We start from the raw sequence: 23303 nt of genomic DNA on the forward strand, positions 1-23303 counted from the left end.
TTGTTGAACTCGTATGAAATTTCACGTTTGGATACGAGGTTATGCGAGTCAATACGTGTTGGTACCTCGATTGTATACGCTTGGATGCGATATGGTCACGATTGGTCTATTTCAAGCGATACGATCTGTCACGATCTGGTCTGCCGTTCAAATACGATCCGACAGGATTGTCCTGATTGAGTTCACGATTGGTACCGATCTAACATGACCATTACGATCAGGATCCTCGATCTGGTACGTGCAGCAACATACTGATACGTTCCAATACGAATACCGCGAACCAATACGGGCTGCTGAGATAAAATACGATATCTTTTACGATCGGGATCAGAAGCGACCCCCATTTAAGACGCGATTGGACCCGAATGGGAATATTATAATCCAGCTGACGATAGATTTCATGGTTTCCCTTAAATTATGCAGAGTGATTAGGCCTATTAATCTTATCCACAACCATTGATGATGGCAAGGCTTGACAGGTTGACGATGATGACAACGTAACCTTTGCAGTATTGCTAATAACGATTATGTTATCAGAGAGAAAGCAGCACCCAGGCCAGCCATAACCTCAGATATTCCCTCGTCTAATATTAAACGTAAAGAAATTTATAGATTATTAAATCGACATGCTCACCCTCCCCCTCACAAAAAAAAAGAATGAAATAACGAACCCAAATACATAAGATCAGATGATTGCCCCTCTTCCCCAGAAAAAAACAAACAGCAAGACAAAATGACCTTTCTCCAATACATGAAGAAAATAATTACATGATGAAATGGAAGCTAAGAAAGAAGATGGGATCATTTTGAATGTTATGTAACATAGTATTGTGTGTTATATACGCTCGATATAAGAAAGTTGGCCGAATGGATAGTATTGCTTATGTGTTCAATTTCATATTCGCAAAATATATGTATCATATGCCTTTTTATTTCAAAATGTCGTTATCTCATGGGTTATTAAAAGTTTCGTTTATTCGGCTTTGTTTAGTGTTTTACTTAACAACGTTTAACATAACTGATACACACACATAACAGAAAAGTGATTCCCTAATCAAAATGATGTCACTTTTTAACAAAAAAGGAGGTTTTACGCAAGATTATTTCGCAGGGGTATATTGCTACACTTATTGAATAACTAACTGTGAAAAATAATAAGAGTGATCTTCATTGTCATAATCATACGAGTGATATCACATCCACGACAATGGTCACTTTTACATTTGCAGTAATATTGAGAGTTAAAAATAACCATTTTCCTCTAAAATTATGTTCTACCAAACTTACAAAAAAGACATTGAAAAGTGTCAAAATAGATGTAAAGGGATCAAACGATGGCTGATGAAACAACAACTCGTAATTACTATGCACAATACACAAACAGCAGGATACTGCACCCCCCCCCCAAAAAAAAATACTCTGTAATATACTTTTAAAAATTAACCATTTGCCTTTGATATGTACCCATTCAAGCACGATTCATTAAACTATTCTCATCTTTGTACTGACTTTAGTCAATACGTGCAGACATACAATTGCCATTTCATTTTTGCTCATTTTTTGTTTTGGTTACAAAAGTTATCCCATATCCTGTTGTGTGTGTCTGTATAATGGTAATAGCAACTCATTAATGAAAACATCATTAACATAATGTATGAAAACATCTAAAAATCTGTAATACAACTTTCATTTTATGAAATCATTAAAAAAATTATTTTGATAATGTACCTTAAAAATTACGACAATTAAACCCCACACCGTCATAGAACTTACCGTTTGGAAAAAATAATCTAAAGATGCAGGCGACCACCTATCAGAATACAAAATAAATCAATTTATGAGTAACATAAGGGCAAATGGGCAAAAAATAATAATAATGATAAGCGGAAGTAAAGTGAAAAAGTCGTTCCCGATCAACACGATTAAGAAGCACGATTGGAAGAGATTTGCTGCGTTTGGATACGATCCTAGACGATCTGATGAGATGATCACGATCAAAAACTAATCGTGATAATCGTAGAAAATTTTTGAACCGTCCAAAATTTTCCTACGATTAACGCGATTGCCACGATTGACCTTAAGATCTATACAATCTGATAAGACCATCACGCTTGCTGCACGATTAAGACCACGATTTCAATCGTGGCGCCAGTCGTGATAGTGGGAACCCCGTTTAATCTTCATGTAGGCCTATATTGATTAGTATTACACACTGGTGACACACCCCTCACTCTGTGAAAGCATAGAACAATAGAAACCAAAGATAAGTGAAAAGATAACAAAACCATTCAACCACAGTCATATATTGTATTCTAATTATGATACATGATACAGTACCATATTAGTACATCTTTAAGATGACCCGTGGTGGCATGTTTTCTTCACTGCTCTGATGTATATCTGGACATTCCATGTCAGTGAAATACCAAACATACATACATACACACACCCACACATTTCCACGCACACATGTTTTTTTTTTGTTTTTTCAATAATTTTTATTTGATTTCCAGAAGTTCACACAATAAAACTTTCATCCCGAATGTTTGCAAACAATACACAACTATCATTAATCAAAAGAAAAACAGCCAATCGGTACGTGATCTTCTCTCACAAAACACGCGAAAGTTTCTATGGCCTACTAACAAAAAACAAAAAAACAAAAAAAAAGATTGGTGATAGAGAATCTTCCTGCCTGATTTATCTTCAACTCGTTATTTTAAATAAATAAAAGTAAAAAGTTATGACATGAATGTTCAAGTTTTGGAAAAATATTCAGATATGATAATATTTTTTAATACTTTTTTTCTTAAATATTCAATAATGAACACTATTTTAGATTTAGAGACAGAGAATTCGGGACGTCTGCCCGTGATGTTCTAATGATTTTTGGCCTATGACTCCAGGGTTTTCGAGATTACAATTTGATGATTGACGAGTTGGGTATGAATACACTGCAAGGTTTGCAGTGAAAACCCCACCAAGATTTGTAGGAAGACAGTAATGTTGTATGTGTATTTTTACATAGAGACTGAAGTCCGAAAAGTATGTATATCATTAACTTTCAGTATTTTTAAGTGAAAGAATATGGGATCGGATGGGATTAGATAAAGGAACTTAATGATTAATCGCACAATACGTTTCTGAAGAATAAAAATCAAATTTATTCTACTTGATCCACAGTTTCCTCATGCAATATCACAGTTTGTTATGCTAATATCAGAGCATTATGTGAAATAATATTTTTTTTAAATCCTAGAATTTCCATTACTTTTGAACAAGATTTGTGAATACTGTGAATATGATCATTGCAAGTTAACTTAGAGTCAATTGTAATTCAAAAAAGAAATCGCTGAATTTCACTTAAGTTCATACATACAATATAACAAGTATTATTGAACATCATTTTTTGAAAAACTATGTTTAAAAGGCATAAAGTTTGTTTAGGAAACATTCTAGGACAATGTATTTCATGAAAACCATTGAGAAACTTTATCTATTTGCATCAATATTGTGCAAAGTATTAATCAGCGTTTTAGAGTCCTCATGTGAATAAATAATGTCAGTGTTAATGGCAAGTAATCAAACATTAAGAATGCTGGAGTACTTTAGATATCATTGATTTATACAAGAAACAGGAGATTGCCAAGAAATTGATTCCTGAGGAACAACACACATAATATCAGATTCAGAAGATTTACATTATACTTAATTTTCTATTGCTTTCTACAATATAAGTGATCAATAATCCATGAAAGTGTTAAACCACGAAGGGCATGTCTCTGTAACATAATAAACCAAATTCCCTTGGTGATCCAACGGTATTTATTTATTATCATATAATTGTCACCTATTCATTTAGAACATTTTCTTATAACAACTTCAAAACTTATCAAGAAATACAGTCATGATTAGTCTTATCAGCGGTCTTTTGAATATATACATCTTGCCAGTAGTCCTCCTGTGCTTAATTATTGTCAAAAGAATGAAATATTTTGATCTGATTCTTTTCTATACATCATAATCCATCTCGTTAGGTGTTTTTTCATATTTTCTGCTGGATACTGTAAAATGGTAAATATAGATAGATGATTAGATATATCATGATATAAGATCCAATTATCAAAATATTTTACATTATCTTTAGATAATAATAATACAGGCAAGGATTGCCTGTATTTATTACAAAATGAGGCATTATTTATAAAAACATTTGTATACATTCTGTGGAAAAAAAATGGAGTGTGTATAAAGATACAAAAGATCAGAGTTCGATTCCCGAATCTAAAGGAGGAATCTAAAGGATGCTTACACACAATGCTGTGTGTAAGCATATAACCAGATACAAAAAGCTCTGTCCCTCGGACAGAATAGGTGTGGAGGTGACGTGTGTGAGACAGTCACAACTCATGCATGTAAAAAATCCTGCTCCATTCATTCGTCGCAAAGAGCAGGGTGCATCACGCGGATAAGTTGCCCCGCCTCACACCCACCAGCGACCGGGCGCCACGGGAGACCAGCTAGTGCAGCTGAATAGGAGCTATCCAGCCATCTTCCCAGATGGAAAAATTAAACAAACAAACTTGGTGGCCTATATAAGACTGTAAGTACTGTTGGTACAATAATTGTCAAATTTGCTATATAGCATTCTTGTGTGGAAAAGAGAATGCCGAATTAGAAACTGAACTGTTAATGTTGGCGTTGTGTATACCATTGCCAAAAGACTGTAAATACCCGATATTAATTGCAATGTGAGGGCTAGCGTCTGTCTATGTGGACTATGATTATTTAAAAGTAAAAGAAGTAGAGAAAGAAATTAGAAAATGAACGGTTTTTAGCCTATGACATTATGATTCGGACGCAAAGAACTCAATGTTTAGATTCGTGGGACGTAAGACGCTTTAACTTTGACAGAGTTTGCACATTCATTCAAACTCAAAGGTAGGGTCTTCTGATGTCATCTTTTCATTGTAAAATTTGTCAAACATTTCGTTCTGAGCCACGGTAAAGCGATCCTTCCACTGACCAGCATAGCCTGCAAGAAAAACGAAATACATTTTGTCAAGAGTGAATTCCAAAGGGCATGAGCGATTTACAAACGCAGAATTTGACAGTTTTTGAACTCATGTAATTCATAACAAGACTAGAAAACTTCGAAACTTGAGAGTTGATGATAAATCTAAATGAAAATATTAATTCAAAGTACAATAGAGATATACAGGAGAAGAAAGAGCATCATGGAAGATTGATTCTGTTATGAGATGTTTGTTTGTTTGTTTTTTTTCATTTGAAATGAAGTAGGAAAAGAATAAACAAGAGGAGAGATGATAAACAGCTGAAAAAGGTGGCAATCAGGAAACATGGAACAGAGGAAGGGTAAAAACAAAGGATCAAGTGCATCAAAGAAAAATGATATTAGGAAAGGGAAAAGACAAACGAAATGTCAAGTAAAGGGTAAAAGAAGAGGTGGACAATGTCATAGAGAAGGTGGAGATAGCAAGTGAGAAGTAGAAGGTTGGGGAAAAGGTAGACCTAGCTTACCTTTGCCCAAGAACGGCAAAATTTTGATATGTTCAAAGAAGTCCTTGTTGCCTTCTTTCGCGCCAGCTCCACCGGTCGCGTACGTCTTACTCATTCCTTTGAACGAGCTGTGCTCTACAACCTTTTGAAGCTCCTCCGTGGTCAGGTCAACGCCGATATGGGCGGCCACGTCTCGGACACTGCCCACCGGATCCTATTTGCGAAATGAACACGTTGCTGCGTGGCCTTAATGTCGTTATTATTGTTGTTTGTCTTTAAATCAAACATACAACATAGAAATTCATTGTAAAGCATCTGTGAAGTTTGTGAATAGAATATATATGTTCATTGAACAGAGGAAAGTTACGATAAGAGATGAGAAAATTTTGTCGTGACAGGGTCGGCATTGAAAAGTTGAACGTTTTTAGGCCGCTATCCTTTTACTTCGAGATTAACTGCATGCACCATCAGGCAATCGGAAATGACAGGTAAATTGAAAACTGCCACAGCGATAGGAAATATTATAGGGGAGGGTACAAGCTGAAATCTAACATTTGCTATATTGGTACCTCCTCACCTTTTCGTTTGAACATTTACGCCAGATACCTATGCCTACAGCTGACATCTAAACATCTCGTTCTTGGTTGAAAGCAAGAGGGAAGATTTGAACCACGACATCCTATTTTAAAGTCTAGATTATCATACGTATACCTCACTGGATACTTCCTCTATATCCAAAGGAATTAATACCGAAATTGCTCGCGATTGATCTACTGTATCTGCATATATCTATGCCATCGCAGTCAAAATTTCTGTTATCAACTTTGCCAATATCCGTATAGGAAAGAGCTTGTCCTCAGTTTCCATTCCGTTTTAATTAATGAAGCATGGTAGTGATAGAGGTGCTGTTTTTTTCTGCTTACTTTTCTCATACTCTCATAGAAGAAAAATGCAGCCTTTTTCTTTCCCCTGATTTTCCAGAATTCCCTGACGTGATCACGCCAAGGTCCAAACACGCCTTCTGCATCACAAGAAAGAAGAAATTGAAGCGAAATATATTATATGATACGAGACATCAGGAATAATTAGTGCTTTCTGAAACACATCTGGACATCAGGAATATCATCTATCAGTATAAGAGACTGACTGTGATTGAAGGTTGGTGTAAATTTTATTACGCTGTAGCCACAGAAATGACATATAAACCATGTTCAAACTTACTACTACAATTACGGTTGCAATTTTGTTATGGCTTAATTGTTATTGTTCTCTCAGTATCAACACTTGAGAAAGAGGGAATCCCTCGAAAATTTGTGTGCAGAAATAAACTGTTGGTGAATACCATGAACTTTGTACTAGTTTTGTTTTTTGATCATATATATATATATATATATATATATATATATAATATATATATATATATATATATATATATATATAATATATATATATATATATATATATATATATATATATATATATATATATAAATATATATATATATATATATATATTAATATATAAGTTTTCTTTCAAAACTCATATATATAATACATACATACAATATACAAATGACATATATATATATATATATATATATATATAGTACATCGGCTTCCGTCTTTTAGTCATAACTGCAGAATGATGATAAAACAGGTTGATGAAAGAAAGTTTTGAATTAGATTAAGGCTTATAAACGGGTGGAGGGCGGGTTAAGATGATAGTATCGCATACAAAATAGTTTTTAACAGAGGGATAACAATAAGTTTCCAAAATAAACAATCGCAATAATTAGTCACAAAGACTGTAGCTGTCTTATCACCATCACGCCGCCGTGACAAACTTACCTTCAGTGTTATGCCATCAGATATCTTTGCATTCGACTCGATTCAATTCAATGCGATCCATTTTCCTTTCATTCTTTTTCCTACAAAACGTAACATAATTACGAATGATCGTAGGTGTAAACTCGACTGTGAAAAAATAAAATAAAAGAAATGATTGTTAATGAGTACAGATGATACGGAAGAAGATGGTGATAATTAAGGACATGGTCAAAGAGCACCACTAACATTGGAGGCCATCTTATAAGGTCGCTTGAGACAGACACTAATAGTAGCCCTACACTTACTGTCTTCCAGAAATGAACCCAGCACGGACTCCCAGCTGAAGTCCGGTGGCCTGGTCTCAACCCTCATGTTGTACAGAGAGTTTAGGACATCCTTAGGGTTGCGAGCCACGTAAATAACCTGTGAATGAAAACAAAAAGCGTCAGAAGATTTATTCTGCAGCATTTGGAACTCCATGGATGATCATAAAATGCATTCTTTTTTTTAAACAAGCATATTATTTCTTTTTTATTCATATTATTGGCACAGTTCATACAATTTTACATTACATTTGCTTTCAAAAGAAAAGTACAACCAAAATGGGCAATTTAAGATGAACATAAACAAATGAATACAAAACAGATTTGATGACGTGTATTACATATAGATTTTCCCGGTCAATTTCATACTTTTGTCATTCAAGTTCCTATTCCGAGCATTCAATTTCACGCATTCCGCGCTCGCAGCACTGAATCAGCAATCATATTCAAAATCAGGTGATTCGAATTCACTATCGGAGCATTGAAATTAACTGTCGGATCATTCAAATTCACTATGGGAGCATTCAAATTAAGAGAGGAGCACGTATTTCAGCAATTCGTGAATAGGCAACCATGTTCCCAATAAGTGCATTCAATTTAAAAGAAGTCCTGGCTTTAGTACGTTTGGGGCCGTGCATGTGTGTCTTTTTCGTTTAGCTTTGAATATATTGGGATTTATGATGAAGGTTATTAAACCAGTATAGAGGTCCACCTGTTCACTGAAAAATTTGACCTCGGGCTTCACGAAAAGGAATAATATACAGGCACACGTCCCTCGAATAGGACATAAGATGTAGGTCCCATGTGTGAAAGAGTCACAACTCGAGCACGTAAAAGATCCCACTTCATTTATTTATCGCAAAGAGCAGAATGTTTAACCCAGTGAAGTGCTCCCACCTAATATCCAACTGGACCCCATAGAAGACCAGCTGTTGCAGCCCTCTTCTTAGATGGAAAATGAAACAAACAAACATGCAAACATTAAGCCATGTATATGCCTACAGACGAACATGATACGGAAGGTTGGTTTACACCTTAGGAAAAAAAGCAATTTCGACTGGGCCTACATTGAAAATGATAACATGAACAATGTATACGTCTTATTTGTTGTTTATTACTATCATATTGGTTTAATTTTTGCGGAATATGTCTGGTCATTGTGTGTCAGTTTGTCTTCAAATTGATGCATTGCCATTATGTGGTTATTGTTTGTCGTTGTGTTGTTTGGATGCACTGCTAATTGGACCTTAAATTGAGAATTGTTTGTGATGAAAAACAAAGATTACATGAACAGAGAACAATGTAGAACACTACACTATATGCAAGCATTCATTGGTCGTGTATGCCACATCTCCTTTCTAAAAAAAAGTCTACTACATTTTCCTTGTTAAATTGATAGCACGAAGTAGGAACTTGATCGCGTGAAAATGAAATTAAACGATCCAAACAAGCTCATCGGGACTATCACATGACTATCGCGTAAATTTGAATGCACGAGTATGAAATGCAATGGTCGCATTTGGAAATTGAACGGCCAACCGTGAATTTGATTTCACGAAAACGAAATATAACGCCCATAAATGAAATTGATCGCTCGGATTCTGAATTTGAATGTCCGAATATTTCCGCGGGCGTGCGCTGTGTAAATCTGAATGCACGTTAAACATGTTAAATGAATTTGAATGACAAAAGTATGAAATTGACCGGGAAAACCTATATCAACAACCTGATTAAAAGCAGAAGTTTGTAGAATGTAGGCTCTAAAGTAATGATTGGTAATTTAAGTGTTCAGTAGAAAGTTTTAACGGCAAAAAATAAGGGAATATACGAGAACGAAAAATGTCGATAATATGATAGAATTACGTAATGCACTAATAATAATAGTGTACATTATTAGCCTAAGGTAAGAATGTTTAGACACAATTGGGTAAATAAATTTCAACACCCGATTGGGACTTCACCGTGAGTGCACGAAGATATTTCCATCGATCAGGGTAGGACAATGAGACATAACATTTTAAGGAATTGCCTATTAAATTTTGCTTCAAGGACCTCAGAGAGCTTGATTGGATCAGAACAGAATTAATTCAATTCCAAAATGAAGGGTATTTGTTGGTATAAGAAATTCAGTGGCTGACTATTTTCATTCCCTTCTTAACTTGATTAAATGACAACATATCGTATAAAGTCATTCCCTAATGTAGACACTACAATAATAATATCAATAATGATAACAGTAATAATGATAATAATAAAAACAACAACAATGATAATAATACGCTTTTTTCACTTTATAGGATCACGCCAATCCACTAGTAGCCTTTCTTTGAATTTGTATGTGTTTTTGATGAGCAATGCTTGGTAAGAGAGGTTCAGCTTGATTAGCAGACTGGACCTCCCCTGACGTACCCTTCCTCTTTCTTCCAGCTTTGGTGGTAGGAAACGAAGAGGAAGGTGGGTGATAATGACACGAGGGGACGGCGCCTTGGCAATCTTATCCGCAAAGGGAGTAAGGTCCAAAGGATTCTTGAGCTCTTCCTCGCGGGTAGCCGGTATCTTTTGCCTCATGTCGATCATCTCCACGGTGCCGGTGGCGAGTGACCGGTTGATCTTTTCTGGCACCCCTCTGGTGAGGATTAAACCAACAATCTCAAACATCCAATGGGTTCCTTCGAATGGATGCACAAAAGAGATTCAGAGGAAAGAAAGAGGTGTGCGTTTAATGTAATGTTCTGAAATAAGATATCACACACACACACACACACACAATATATATATATATATATATATATATATATATATATATATATATATATAAATATAGCGAAAACTTTGAGCAAAGAAAATGGGTTTTCATCGGGATTCGAACCCGAGACCTCCGGATTACTAGACCGGTGCTCTACCGACTGAGCTATTGAAAGCCCTAGATCGGTGTTCGTCCCAAACCCTTAATTCTCTTTGCTCGTGTGGTCAGAAGCTATATTGTGTGCATGTGTGCCACACACACACACATTAACCTGACATAAACCCAAATGATGTAAATCAACTTTGGAATAAATGTGAGGGATCGCCGAAGCGATGCAGCTTTTTGTAATATATCTTGAAACAAGGAAGGAAAAACTGACCAGAAACAATTGTAATAATAAATAGCGAAAACTTTGAGCAAAGAAAATGGGTTTTCGCTATTTATTATTACAATTGTTTCTGGTCAGTTTTTCCTTCCTTGTTTCAATATATATATATATATATATATATATATATATATATGTATATATATCAGGTACTCATCGAAAAAGATTCAAACATATCATATACATTATAGTAGAATCGAATGAAATATGTATTTTTTTTTTTTTTACATAATGATTTTATTCTCTTTTACATTGGGAGGATAACATGAAGAGGACTTTTACGCCTAAATGATCACAGGTTTTTTTCCCTTCAAAGGTAAAAAAAAAATGAAAAAAAAAACACAATAACGCGCCAACGAGAACTATGCTTCACAACAATATACTATAATAAACAAAACATATACACAATGGTTTTTGCCATTGGGTGAAACAGAATAGGTAAACACCTTTCTCCCGTCAAAGAGAAAAACGTGTGTGATCATTTGGGCGTAAGATTCATCTTATGTTATCATATATGACTAAAATTAGGTAAAATTTCCTTTAATATGATATATTGATATTTTATTTGATTCTATTACAGGCGTGCATAAGAAGCATGGTTTTCCTTAGTGTATCTATCCATCTATCTAGCTAGCTACAAATTATATGTATATGCACAAATTGGTATAGTACTAGGCCTATATATATTTCCACTGCTGACTGTCGTTATATTTTGTAGGTATAATCGGTGTATATACCTCACTCAATCTCTCCTATAATTCCTCACAGTCATCCATAATACGCAATAAGACACACACACTGACACAATAGTTATATTGTATTTGTATTTGTATTTGTATATTTGTATATACATATATATATATATATATAAATATATATATATATATATATCCCTAGTTGGCACCTTAGGGAGACATATTGGGGGGAAGTGTCTTCATTAGGGAGACAACTGGTCATTAAGGAGACAATTTTCGTGTCTCCATTGCGTAAACTGCCATTGAACATGTATATAATAAATTTGCATATAAAACAAATGGAAATGTCTACCAAATGACCCATCTAGGAGTATATATATATAAACAAGTATACATATCTGTATATATGAAGAACTTGCTTCCAAAAGGCGCTAAATCCACCATGTTTCAATGGATTTAGCGCCTTTTTGAAGCAAACTCTTCATATAATCAGCAGGTCCTGGCTGGCTGCCACCAATCTAGACACATGAAACTCGTCATTCCAATATCCTATATAATGCAATCAATAATCAATATGCAATCACATGAGAAATCGTATACCTGACTTTGGATAGGTGCAGAGCCAGATATCGTCTGGACGAACTTCAAAGGTCTGCATTGCTTCAACACTGGAGTCCAGCACAACATTAGGAAGCACAATCCCTTTGTATATGTGCACACCAGAGGCATATGAAGGTTCCTTGCCTGTCATTTTGGCCAATGTTTTTCAGTCCTGTATCACGCAAACTGAAAATGGGAAAAAAAATGAAAATGTTGAAAATGTTTCCGAACTACGGGAACGTATATCTTACAATAATCCGTATGTTGTATGTATATCTGATCATTATAAGCAATCTTGTGTTTATTCCTCATTGGTGGGTGTAGGTCTTTGTATTGTTCGAACCCGATGAAAAACGGCTGAGGGCTGTAATAAGCATCCTGCAATGCTAAAATAATCAAAAGTAGAGCTGTAACTCAATCTTATCCTAACGTATTTTATTCCTGGATTAATCTCCTTTTCTTTACAAGTCAGAGGTCCCATCCGCATCAACACTCCGCTTTCCGCCAGTGCAATACTGCCGTACACAATAGTGCAATACCCGCCTTCTTATGTTCTGTGTTATGTGATCTGTGATATATGAATTTTTTTTTCTTCTTTATGTTGGAACAATTGTTTTGATATATGAACTCACTGTTTTAATTAACAATGATAATATATAAGGATTTTTTTTTGTGGGGGGGGGGATCAACGTGATATTGATTATTGTTGTAGTAATACTGTAAACGGGGATTTTGTTGCAATGGTATTAAATGTGTGGTTATGATAGTGATAATGATACATGATAATTACTTTTGGATATTGTTAGTGGATAAAATGAAGTTGAAGTAAAAAAAAGTGAAAGTTGGATAATGTAAAGCTAAAAAAAGGAGGGAGAAAATGAAGAATAAGAAGAACACAAAAAGAAGAAAAAAAAAAAGGAAAACAGAGGAAAATGAGAAAGAAGTTGAATTTACAGGTATTTTTAAAGTAATCGTGATTATTTATGGTAATGAGAATAGTCATGTTAGAAATTGTACATGTATAATATGTGTTTGTTTCGTTTTAAATGTTAATATTGTGTAACGAATATGTTTGATGTTTTTTTTTTTTCATATTATGTATTTATACAATCTTGTACATATTTTATAGTAATCGTGCTTATTTCTATAAAATGTCTGCAATCCAGCCTGCGGGCTGCAATGGACATTATTCAATAAAATACCCTTTCAATTTCAGTTTCAATTTTACAATTTGAAACATTGCCAGCTAATTACCTTTGAAACTGTATATTGAAATTACGGCAACTCTATAGCAAAAGTTTTTGAAACGGAACGGAGCTCATCTTTCGAAGAGCTCTGCTTCATGTTCAAGTTGATAGTTGATTGTAATAGATATTTTATTTATTTATCTATTCACGTTTTCTTTAAAAATACAGGGTAAGTCTCATTCAAGCCAGAGGCCTGCTTTTCAAGAGAGCCCTGTAATTGTACAGATACATTTTGCATATTATGATAAAATAATACAGGGAAATAGAAGATAATACAACAAATGACAATTCAAAATACAAAAGATTAAGGAAATAGACATATTAAAAACTTACATATACACACAAGCGCATAAACTCATGCTCGCATGCACATCATACACACACACACACACACTGTCTTTAGAAGATCCATAATAACAAGTATTGCGTTTCATGAACATGTTACAATATACACTACTGCCAAATAAACTTACTGAAACATTGATCTTATCTGCCTTTTGAATGTTGACAGTGATGGACACGTTTGTACAGTACTTGGTAGATTGTTGTATAAAGAGCATGCTATGTACGAAAATGAGCGTTTCTTATAGTCAGTACGCGGGTGCGGAATGAATAGTGGACTATTGAGGGCGTGTCTGGTATGATACAACACAGGGCGTCTTTCAACTAAAGGGTTTAAAGTACGGAGGAGCTAAATCGTTCAAGATTTTAAAAACTGTAACACAATACTGGTATTTTAATCTCCCATCTACAGACTGCCACTTCAATGAGTTTAGTAAAACAGCTTTTGGAGTAGTATAATCAGTCTTCAGAATTAGTCTTGCGTATTTGTTTTGAAGCCTTTGTAACTTTAATATATTGCCTTTCGTGCAATTCCCCCATACCACTGCACAGTAATCTATGTGAGATAAGATCAGGGAATAATATAACTGTATCAACATATATTTCGGTAAGAATTTTCGAATCCTCCTTATACATGATATCTCGATCATGAAATCTCGAGAGATTTTGCTTATGATTTGGGAAATATGTGGTGACCAGTTAAGGTTTTCGTCAAAATATACACCTAAGTATTTTACACCAGACACACGCTCTAGATATTGACCTTGGTAACAAATACTAAATTGACATTTATTGATGCGTTTCTTTGATCCAAACAGCATCAATTTAGTCCTATTAACATTAACTTGTATTTTGTTTATATTAAACCAATTACACATCAAATCAAAATTATTCTGTAATGTAACTTGAACAGCATTTGCATTTTTCCCTTTCACAAAAATGGCCGTATCATCTGCGTATAAAGATACTTTTTTTTTATTATAATCAATGTTGCACAAGTCATTTATATTCAAACAAAACAGAAGCGGTCCAAGTATTGACCCTTGTGGTACGCCTGATTTAACTTTGAGAAAACTGCTCAGTGCTCCATCATAAAATACACACACTTCTGTCGGTCAGGTATGATGTAAACCATTCTAGCTCCATATCCTGAATACCATAGAAAGACAATTTCTGTAATAAGAAAGAATGAGATATAATATCGCAGGCTTTTTCAGATCTAGAAAAATTGCCCCTGTGACGAAGCCAGCATCCATATTGTCTAAGATAAAGTCACTAATGTCTGTCAGACATGTTGAGGTTGAATGCTTAGGCCGAAAACCGGACTGTCGTTCAGATAATAAAGAATTGTGCATTAAATATTTGTAAATTTGTTCATGAATAGCTTTCTCTAATATTTTCGATATTAATGGTAACAGCGAGATTGGTCGAAAATTTGAAAGTTCTGATGATTGTCCGGTTTTTGGAATTGGTATTATTTTAGCAACTTTAAAGTCACTGGGAAATTTTCTTGATGAAAGCGATCGATTAAAAAGGACAGTCAGTGGGCCAGCAATGTAAGGTGCGGCAATCTTGAGTAGTTTAGGATGCAAATCATTTAGGCCATCGGCCTTTGAACAATCAATACAAGTCAATTCCTTTTCAACAAACTGTACACTGATATCAGTAAATTTAAAAATATTTACAGTTGTTTGCAATGGTAAATTGCAAACTATATATATAACGCGAGAAAAGGGCCCTTAGGGCTTACTATAAGAGAAAAGAAAAGTAACGTTTGCAAAAAAAAAAAGTATATTTTCACAGCTTTTTACAATTTTTTTGCATAATCACAAATCAGCACACCGAAATGTAATGACAACAAAAACAAAAACAAAAGAAAACAAATGCAGTGGGTAAGTTGTCTCAACTTACGTTTGTCACATTTCTTTCAAAATATTCTCAAATCTGCTAATGCCGTTTCACTGCATACAGGCCGCAAATTGATATCACCTTTGATGGCATTTATTTTCCCTCAAAAACATACACCAAAACATTTAGACGTCTGATAAGTAAGTGATTTTAGTCAAAACTGTCTTCATTTTTGACAAACCATATTGGTCAACCAACACGTAACTCTTATACGCCATATAAAGTTATTTTGATTGAGTGAATGATCGTTAGTATACATATTGTTTACGTGCTTGTTTGTTTTTGAAATGCTAAACCATAATGTAAAATGACAACTTGGTTTGTTATCCTGTGCAAAGTAAAAGTGCCAGAGGTGTATAGGCACATAGCCATGTATCAGACGTGACACATTTACCTATTCAGTCCAAATACCGTTTGTTTTATCATTCGCTTGAGGACAACGTGACCTTACCTTGCTTATCATGACTGAGAAAAAAACCCGCCGAACTTGCTTTATATGAATGGAGTGATTGAACTTCGAACCAGTCAATATTGATTTTCTTTCATTCACAGTAGATTATCCCTGGGAGCTAGAAAGAGATATTATATAGGGTAAGTAAAAACAAACCCGAGCTATTATACTATAGGTTTTCCCGTCCATTTTCGCACTTTTGTCATTCAATTTCAAAGATTTATTATTCAATTTCGTCCCGAGAAGCACGTGGAACGCAAATCCTAACTTCAATTTCGTCAATTGTCATTGTAATTCGTTTTTCGCCAAACGTTTTCGAAGACATAGCATTCAGAATCGTCGATTGTCATTCAAATTCGTCCCTCCCGCTGACGGATCGCAGAATGTGAAGATCAAATTCGTCTTTGTTCACACAATTTCATGAATTTTTCATTCAAATTAGTCAGATGCTGTCGATTCTTTATTTTGATGGCGAACCAACTTTAAGCCGACATATTTTTACTTTCTCTCGTAAGTTGTATTGTTATACATTATTCCCTAACCATTTTCTTAGACAATACACACGAAAACATGAGTGTCAACCAAAATTTATTGATAGATAAACGACAGTAGAAAATCATATCCCAGGACAGTAATATTTCTGTGTCACATATTGAACTTTAACTCGTCATGTTCAGGTTTTCGCATCATAATGCATGAAGCAAACTTTAAATTTTGTACCCTGGAAAGCAGCAAACATAATTATGTTATCCATTCTTTGACATTAAACAGGCGACAATTCTACACTTAAATTTTGTCTTTAAATCATGTTTGACTAGAAATCGTTTGTCAGTGTTTTCGTTTGCGGGAAAGTACGTCTGTTTGTATCAGTGTGTACTCGGATTGCTTGTGTGTGTGTCTGTAGCTGTGGTTCTGTGTGTGTGTGTGGGGGGGGGCACTTGTATGTATCTTAACTCCTGAATGTAACATGTGAACGGTTTATACAGAAAAAAAAAAACAACACATGAATGACTGGAAAATCACACCGGATAGAGATATGAGACGAATATGAATGAAAATTTAACGAAAATGATTGACAAAAGACGAAATCGATCCTGCTGTTTTGAGTATTGCGAGTGAGACTGATGAATTTGAACTGTAAATGACGAAAATGTATGCCAAATGACTAAATTGAATGGACTTTATTTGAAAATGAACGACGAAAGACGAATTTGAAAGTAAGATTGGCCTAATCCCGACATCCTGCGACGAAATTGAAGTAAAAATTTGTGAAATTGAATGAAAAAAGTTTGAGAATGAATGGGAAAACCTATATGTACCTCCACCCCAATATACCTGTGTCACCAATTTCCACGCTAGCGATTATATAACTGGTTTTCTGCTCAGATTTTTTGAAATATTATTTTTTTCTTTAAGTGACAAGTGTAAATGAAACTCTATGTGAGATTGATATCAAACATATATATATATATATATATATATATATTTTTTTTTTTTTTTATTTTATTTTATTTATTTATTTATTTATTTTTTTGAGCGTTGAACTTTGTCAAGGGACGCCGGCGCCCCAGGAACACATGGCGACGGATCGTGGAAAATGAAATGGCTGTAAACCTCCCCCAGACCTGGGGATCACTCCAGGAAATGGCCCAAGACAGACATGAGTTTAGAGCTTTTGTTGCTACCCACATACCAGGAGGTATAACGGCCAGCAAGTAAAAGTAAGGGCGTTGTCAAGCTATTCAAAGTGAACAGTCGAAAGTCTTGACAAAGCCCTGTAATGGGCGAAAATTGTTGAATATCAACATTGCTCGCAGTTTATCAACCCTTGTCTCGATGCACAAATGTTTTTATATTATTGTAGATTAACACTTATATTAAACTTGCTTATGAAATGCGACATTACAGACAAAATAAAATGCAGGAAATTGTACGTTCTACGTAGACTCGAACTATGTGGGGTACGTCACCGTCCGATGCAGGTTTATCTGTCAATGTTGTGAATACCCATTCAATCAATTCATTCTCAAAGGCGACATTATTTTGCCTACACGTTTTCATTCCATATACCTATTGAAACTGGAGGATTATACTATCTAGGCCAACAGCAACGCTAGAAAATGCATTGTCCCGAAAGTTCGTACAGAATGCAAAACACCAAACGTGTAACAAACCTATCAGCGTAAGCGAACAAAAGGTTACCAATACAAGTAATCAGTGTTTATACAAATTTCATATCACCCTAGTTTAGAGCAAGAAATCACAGATTTTACAACTGTCCGAAGAGCAGGGATCACATTGTACACATGCATTATACATATATTCCGAAGGGTATCTGAACGAAATCTTATTATTGCATTTTAATCCTGTAAATAGATTGGCGCGTGGCGAGCAATGTAGCAGGCAAAAATAGTGGACTTGGCTGATGGATTCCTGACGAGATGGCGTCGAAATGTGACAAAATACTGCTCATTTTCTGCCATAAAAGTTTGTCACCTTTCTGTCTCTGCGAATAGTGTTCCTTGTCATGATAGATATGATATACAAACAAATCAAGTACCTCTCAACTTTACAACTCCTATTGAAAATAAGCGTGTGTACTTATGACTATATATAGCACGTGAATCTTTTCAGTTATATAGCTGTTTGAACTTACCCGTTGTAAGCATATAAAAAGGAAAGAAGGGTGTATGGGTAAAATGGGCCAAAATAAGAGAGAAAAAACGGATAAGAAGCAACCGTGAAGTTTACACGTGAGCGCAATCATGTGCACGGCTCCGTTAACGCTTTCACCTGTTGCGTATATGAAATATAGCATTTATTCCTACCTTTCTGCCCGTGCAATAAGAATGCGTTGTTTAATCCGATTATACGTTGGCTCTTCTTTTTTTTTAATTGCAGACCCAAGATTTATCTCGTAAAAGGCATGACATGAACATGCAATTCTCTCTTAAATAGTCCCGAAACTTACCTGTCGATATGAATGACTTCGTGTGTTCCACTTCTGCGAATGCTTGTATATCCATAGGTACAAATGGGTTGTACACGAACTGCTCGCATTCTGAAGGAGTGCCTGATCAAGGTCCAGTTTCTTCCACATTGCACCACGACAATTCCATATTTGGAAATAGTGTTTTGCCGTCTTACACTGTCCATTTCTAGCTGTATCGTCTGCTGGCTTCTTAACATAGATTTCATAATTCTAAAGAAGTTTCGAGGGAGGCCGGTATGATTCACTGTCCCCATTGATAGGCAAATTTTCTTAAGCGAGCCGGTTCCCACTATCGTGCGATCCATTGCGAACGCCACGATTGGACATTCGTAACTGATCGTGGAAAATTTGTTGAACTCGTATGGATTTCACGTTTGGATACGAGGTTATGCGAGTCAATACGTGTTGGTACCTCGATTGTATACGCTTGGATGCGATATGGTCACGATTGGTCTATTTCAAGCGATACGATCTGTCACGATCTGGTCTGCCGTTCAAATACGATCCGACAGGATTGTCCTGATTGAGTTCACGATTGGTACCGATCTAACATGACCATTACGATCAGGATCCTCGATCTGGTACGTGCAGCAACATACTGATACGTTCCAATACGAATACCGCGAACCAATACGGGCTGCTGAGATAAAATACGATATCTTTTACGATCGGGATCAGAAGCGACCCCCATTTAAGACGCGATTGGACCCGAATGGGAATATTATAGTCCAGCTGACGATAGATTTCATGGTTTCCCTTAAATCATGCAGAGTGATTAGGCCTATTAATCTTATCCACAACCATTGATGATGGCAAGGCTTGACAGGTTGACGATGATGACAACGTAACCTTTGCAGTATTGCTAATAACGATTATGTTATCAGAGAGAAAGCAGCACCCAGGCCAGCCATAACCTCAGATATTCCCTCGTCTAATATTAAGCGTAAAGAAATTTATAGATTATTAAATCGACATGCTCACCCTCCCCCTCACAAAAAAAAAAGAATGAACACGAACCCAAATACATAAGATCAGATGATTGCCCCTCTTCCCCAGAAAAAAAAAACAAACAGCAAGACAAAATGACCTTTCTCCAATACATGAAGAAAATAATTACATGATGAAATGGAAGCTAAGAAAGAAGATGGGATCATTTTGAATGTTATGTAACATAGTATTGTGTGTTATATACGCTCGATATAAGAAAGTTGGCCGAATGGATAGTATTGCTTATGTGTTCAATTTCATATTCGCAAAATATATGTATCATATGCCTTTTTATTTCAAAATGTCGTTATCTCATGGGTTATTAAAAGTTTCGTTTATTCGGCTTGATTTAGTGTTTTACTTAACAACGTTTAACATAACTGATACACACACATAACAGAAAAGTGATTCCCTAATCAAAATGATGTCACTTTTTAACAAAAAAGGAGGTTTTACGCAAGATTATTTCGCAGGGGTATATTGCTACACTTATTGAATAACTAACTGTGAAAAATAATAAGAGTGATCTTCATTGTCATAATCATACGAGTGATATCACATCCACGACAATGGTCACTTTTACATTTGCAGTAATATTGAGAGTTAAAAATAACCGTTTTCCTCTAAAATTATGTTCTACCAAACATACAAAAAAGACATTGAAAAGTGTCAAAATAGATGTAAAGGGATCAAACGATGGCTGATGAAACAACAACTCTTAATTACTATGCACAATACACAAACAGCAGGATACTGCACCCCCCCCCCCAAAAAAAAAAATACTCTGTAATATACTTTTAAAAATTAACCATTTGCCTTTGATATGTACCCATTCAAGCACGATTCATTAAAGACACCCAGTCGCGAGGATACATGGACATATTTCAGCCGCGGGCGGCAGCACGTAAACTCGCTTCCGAAGTTGCTACGAAGCGAAATGTGTGTGTGCGCAAGACATCCCTAAAGCAATGTATCGCGCTATAGTATCTCGTTTGCTCGCTTGATTGATCTGAGCGCGGGGAGTACGTTTTGTATAATGTGAATTGAATGTATGGTATACTGTATGTACTGTGTGATGCAATGTTCGCATGAGCTAATAGTAGCTAGCTGCCTATACTTGTACGACTACAGTGTACGCCTTCTCTTCATCGCACCGTCGATCGTCGTCAGTCGTTAACTACACTGTAATCGTCAGATCAGATTATATATAGGTAGGGTGGCCATCATGGACGCGACGATGACACATCGTCATGGGTAGCGGATATTACCGCTGAGTTGTCCATTCTGAACGCGGACGATTGGGTCGGAGACCCTGTGTCTTGTGTAGCCCTACTAGTACTACATATCGACCACCCTTATTGAAACCGACCGCGTATAATTCGCGCACTGAACACTTAGTACGCACTTCTCTGCGCGCAAAGCACATAAAAATGGATTGGCTTTGAATGTAGATGAGGATGGTGTGGGAAAACGCGATAATTCATTGTAATGGTTTTAATCAAGGACAAAATTTCGAATGAATATTTTCACCGAATCGTAATGACAGCACAATGTAATGTCTATGGAAGTTTCTAAAAGGCTTCTAAAAAGCTTCGTACAACACGGTGTTCAATACAACTCGGTTTGCGTGCATTGTCAATGCAAAAACAGCGGTCGATTCTATTAACGCGATTTACCGCGGGGAGCTGAAACGAGGCCACGCAAGTTCGTCGGCGATATTTTTGCACTGAAACTTCGAATCGAAAACGGAACAACGGCATTTGATAGAGCTGGATTTTCTCAATCACGTAGGTCAAGTTTTTTTACGTGAATTTCAGTGTTAAATATTCTTATCAAGCAGATAAACATTAGGCGGTCGATTAGTAGTAGGTCCAACCATACTTGCCCTGGCGTGTGTAAATTCAGGACGGGGAAGCGACTGTGCCCGTGCAGGGCCAACGGCCACAGTTGCACTGCACAGTGTAACTGTGGCCGCGATAGAAGGGGGCCGTGCACCAACCGACATACCTTCAAGTCGAAGTAGGGCCTAAACTAGAATCTATTATTGTTAGATCTATCATCTTTGAACCTTTAGTTCCCCTGTTTAAACGTTAGAGTTCTACCAGATCTATTGGGTTAGACTACATGTATGATGGAGCTTGCGATAGATCTATTCATTTTTTTTTTTAAATTTATTTGCAAATCCTAAATCATATTCTTGGGGAATTTGCATAACATGATTGATATGAAAAACTTCTCATTTAATGGGACTAATGACATTAAACTGACCCAGCAAATGTCATTTCAATTACGGCATTATCATAATTTGACATAAATGAGAACGCGGAATTATACATAGAAAAATAGGCCTACTTGTCGATCAAACGCAAATGCCCTAAAGTTACTGATACTAGATTAGAAAAAGTCATTCCACTTCAATCACTGATTCATGTGTAGACTTCTACTTACACATCATCTGGATCTGGATTCCTTGAAGTTGTTGACTTGGCCAGCTGGGGTTGCTTGATTGGCGTAAGCCGTGGCAACACAATTCCACCGTGCATGTCGTAACACGAATTTGCACATTCTAAATAAAAATTCCTGCAAAACTGTTCATGCAACTCTAGCAAGTGGAAGCCTCCCCCTCTGGTCTCTTACTTGTCCTCCAGCTAAGAACACGTCTCTCTGCGTTCTCCACTCGTCGATAGCGTCAAACAAGTAGATACGTTGCCTCGAGTTGGACGGCTGTTTGATCTCCATTGTGAGGTTTCATTACTAAACCAAAGCCAAGGCTAAGCCGAAACAGTACAGCACTTTTTATTGCAAACAGTACTCGCATACCACACACAATATTGATACTGACATACCGGTACCGACGACTTTCTATCAACTTTGTTATGTTACGATCCGGCCCAACGTACTGTGAACTGTACGTATAACACATGCAGCTCAGCTGACGCAGCAGACAACATTGCACGATGAGATCATAGCAACCTGCCATATGGCCATATGCATTGCAACTTGCTATACATGAAGCTTAGAGTTTTAATATGTCTTCATCAAAGCATATTTATAAATACCAAATATTAAACAACGTAATATATGAATAATTTATGATATTGTTATATAATATTTTCAGACATTTTTAAATATTATTGCCTAGATTGCTGAAATTGGCACCATAGCGCATATAAACAGAGACTGGAGCCAGATACGTACGTACGTACACCCGACAGCTCTCACTACTTGCTGTGTCGCGGACCGGGAGAGATTTTCATGCGCATGGCTGTTGTGCGGTTTTG

The 23303-nt window shown here is 36.0% G+C and overlaps 1 protein-coding gene across 1 annotated transcript; it reads right to left on the bottom strand.

The window, feature by feature from the left end:
• Positions 1–4815: 4815 nt before the first annotated feature.
• LOC140227233 (sulfotransferase 1A2-like) lies at positions 4816–22554 on the bottom strand. The gene is made up of 7 exons (XM_072307658.1): positions 22471–22554; positions 12096–12281; positions 10079–10338; positions 7652–7769; positions 6444–6541; positions 5542–5734; positions 4816–5035 (listed from the first exon to the last, which is right to left on the bottom strand). Exons 2-7 carry the CDS (start codon positions 12244–12246, stop codon positions 4926–4928), a joined length of 930 nt encoding a protein of 309 aa, XP_072163759.1. The 5' UTR covers positions 12247–12281; positions 22471–22554; the 3' UTR covers positions 4816–4925.
• Positions 22555–23303: the final 749 nt, after the last annotated feature.

This window comes from Diadema setosum, chromosome 4, assembly GCF_964275005.1.
Source record: "Diadema setosum chromosome 4, eeDiaSeto1, whole genome shotgun sequence".
Classification (NCBI taxonomy): Eukaryota; Metazoa; Echinodermata; class Echinoidea; order Diadematoida; family Diadematidae; genus Diadema; species Diadema setosum.

Coding starts and splice junctions, on each gene's coding strand:
- LOC140227233 (XM_072307658.1), bottom strand. CDS start 12,246: ATGACAGGCAAGGAACCTTCATATGCCTCTGGTGTGCACATATACAAA. Junction 7,770..10,078: donor AGCTGGAAGAAAGAGGAAGG/GTACGTCAGGGG, acceptor TTTCATTCACAG/GTTATTTACGTGGCTCGCAA. Junction 5,735..6,443: donor TCTATGAGAGTATGAGAAAA/GTAAGCAGAAAA, acceptor TTTCGCAAATAG/GATCCGGTGGGCAGTGTCCG.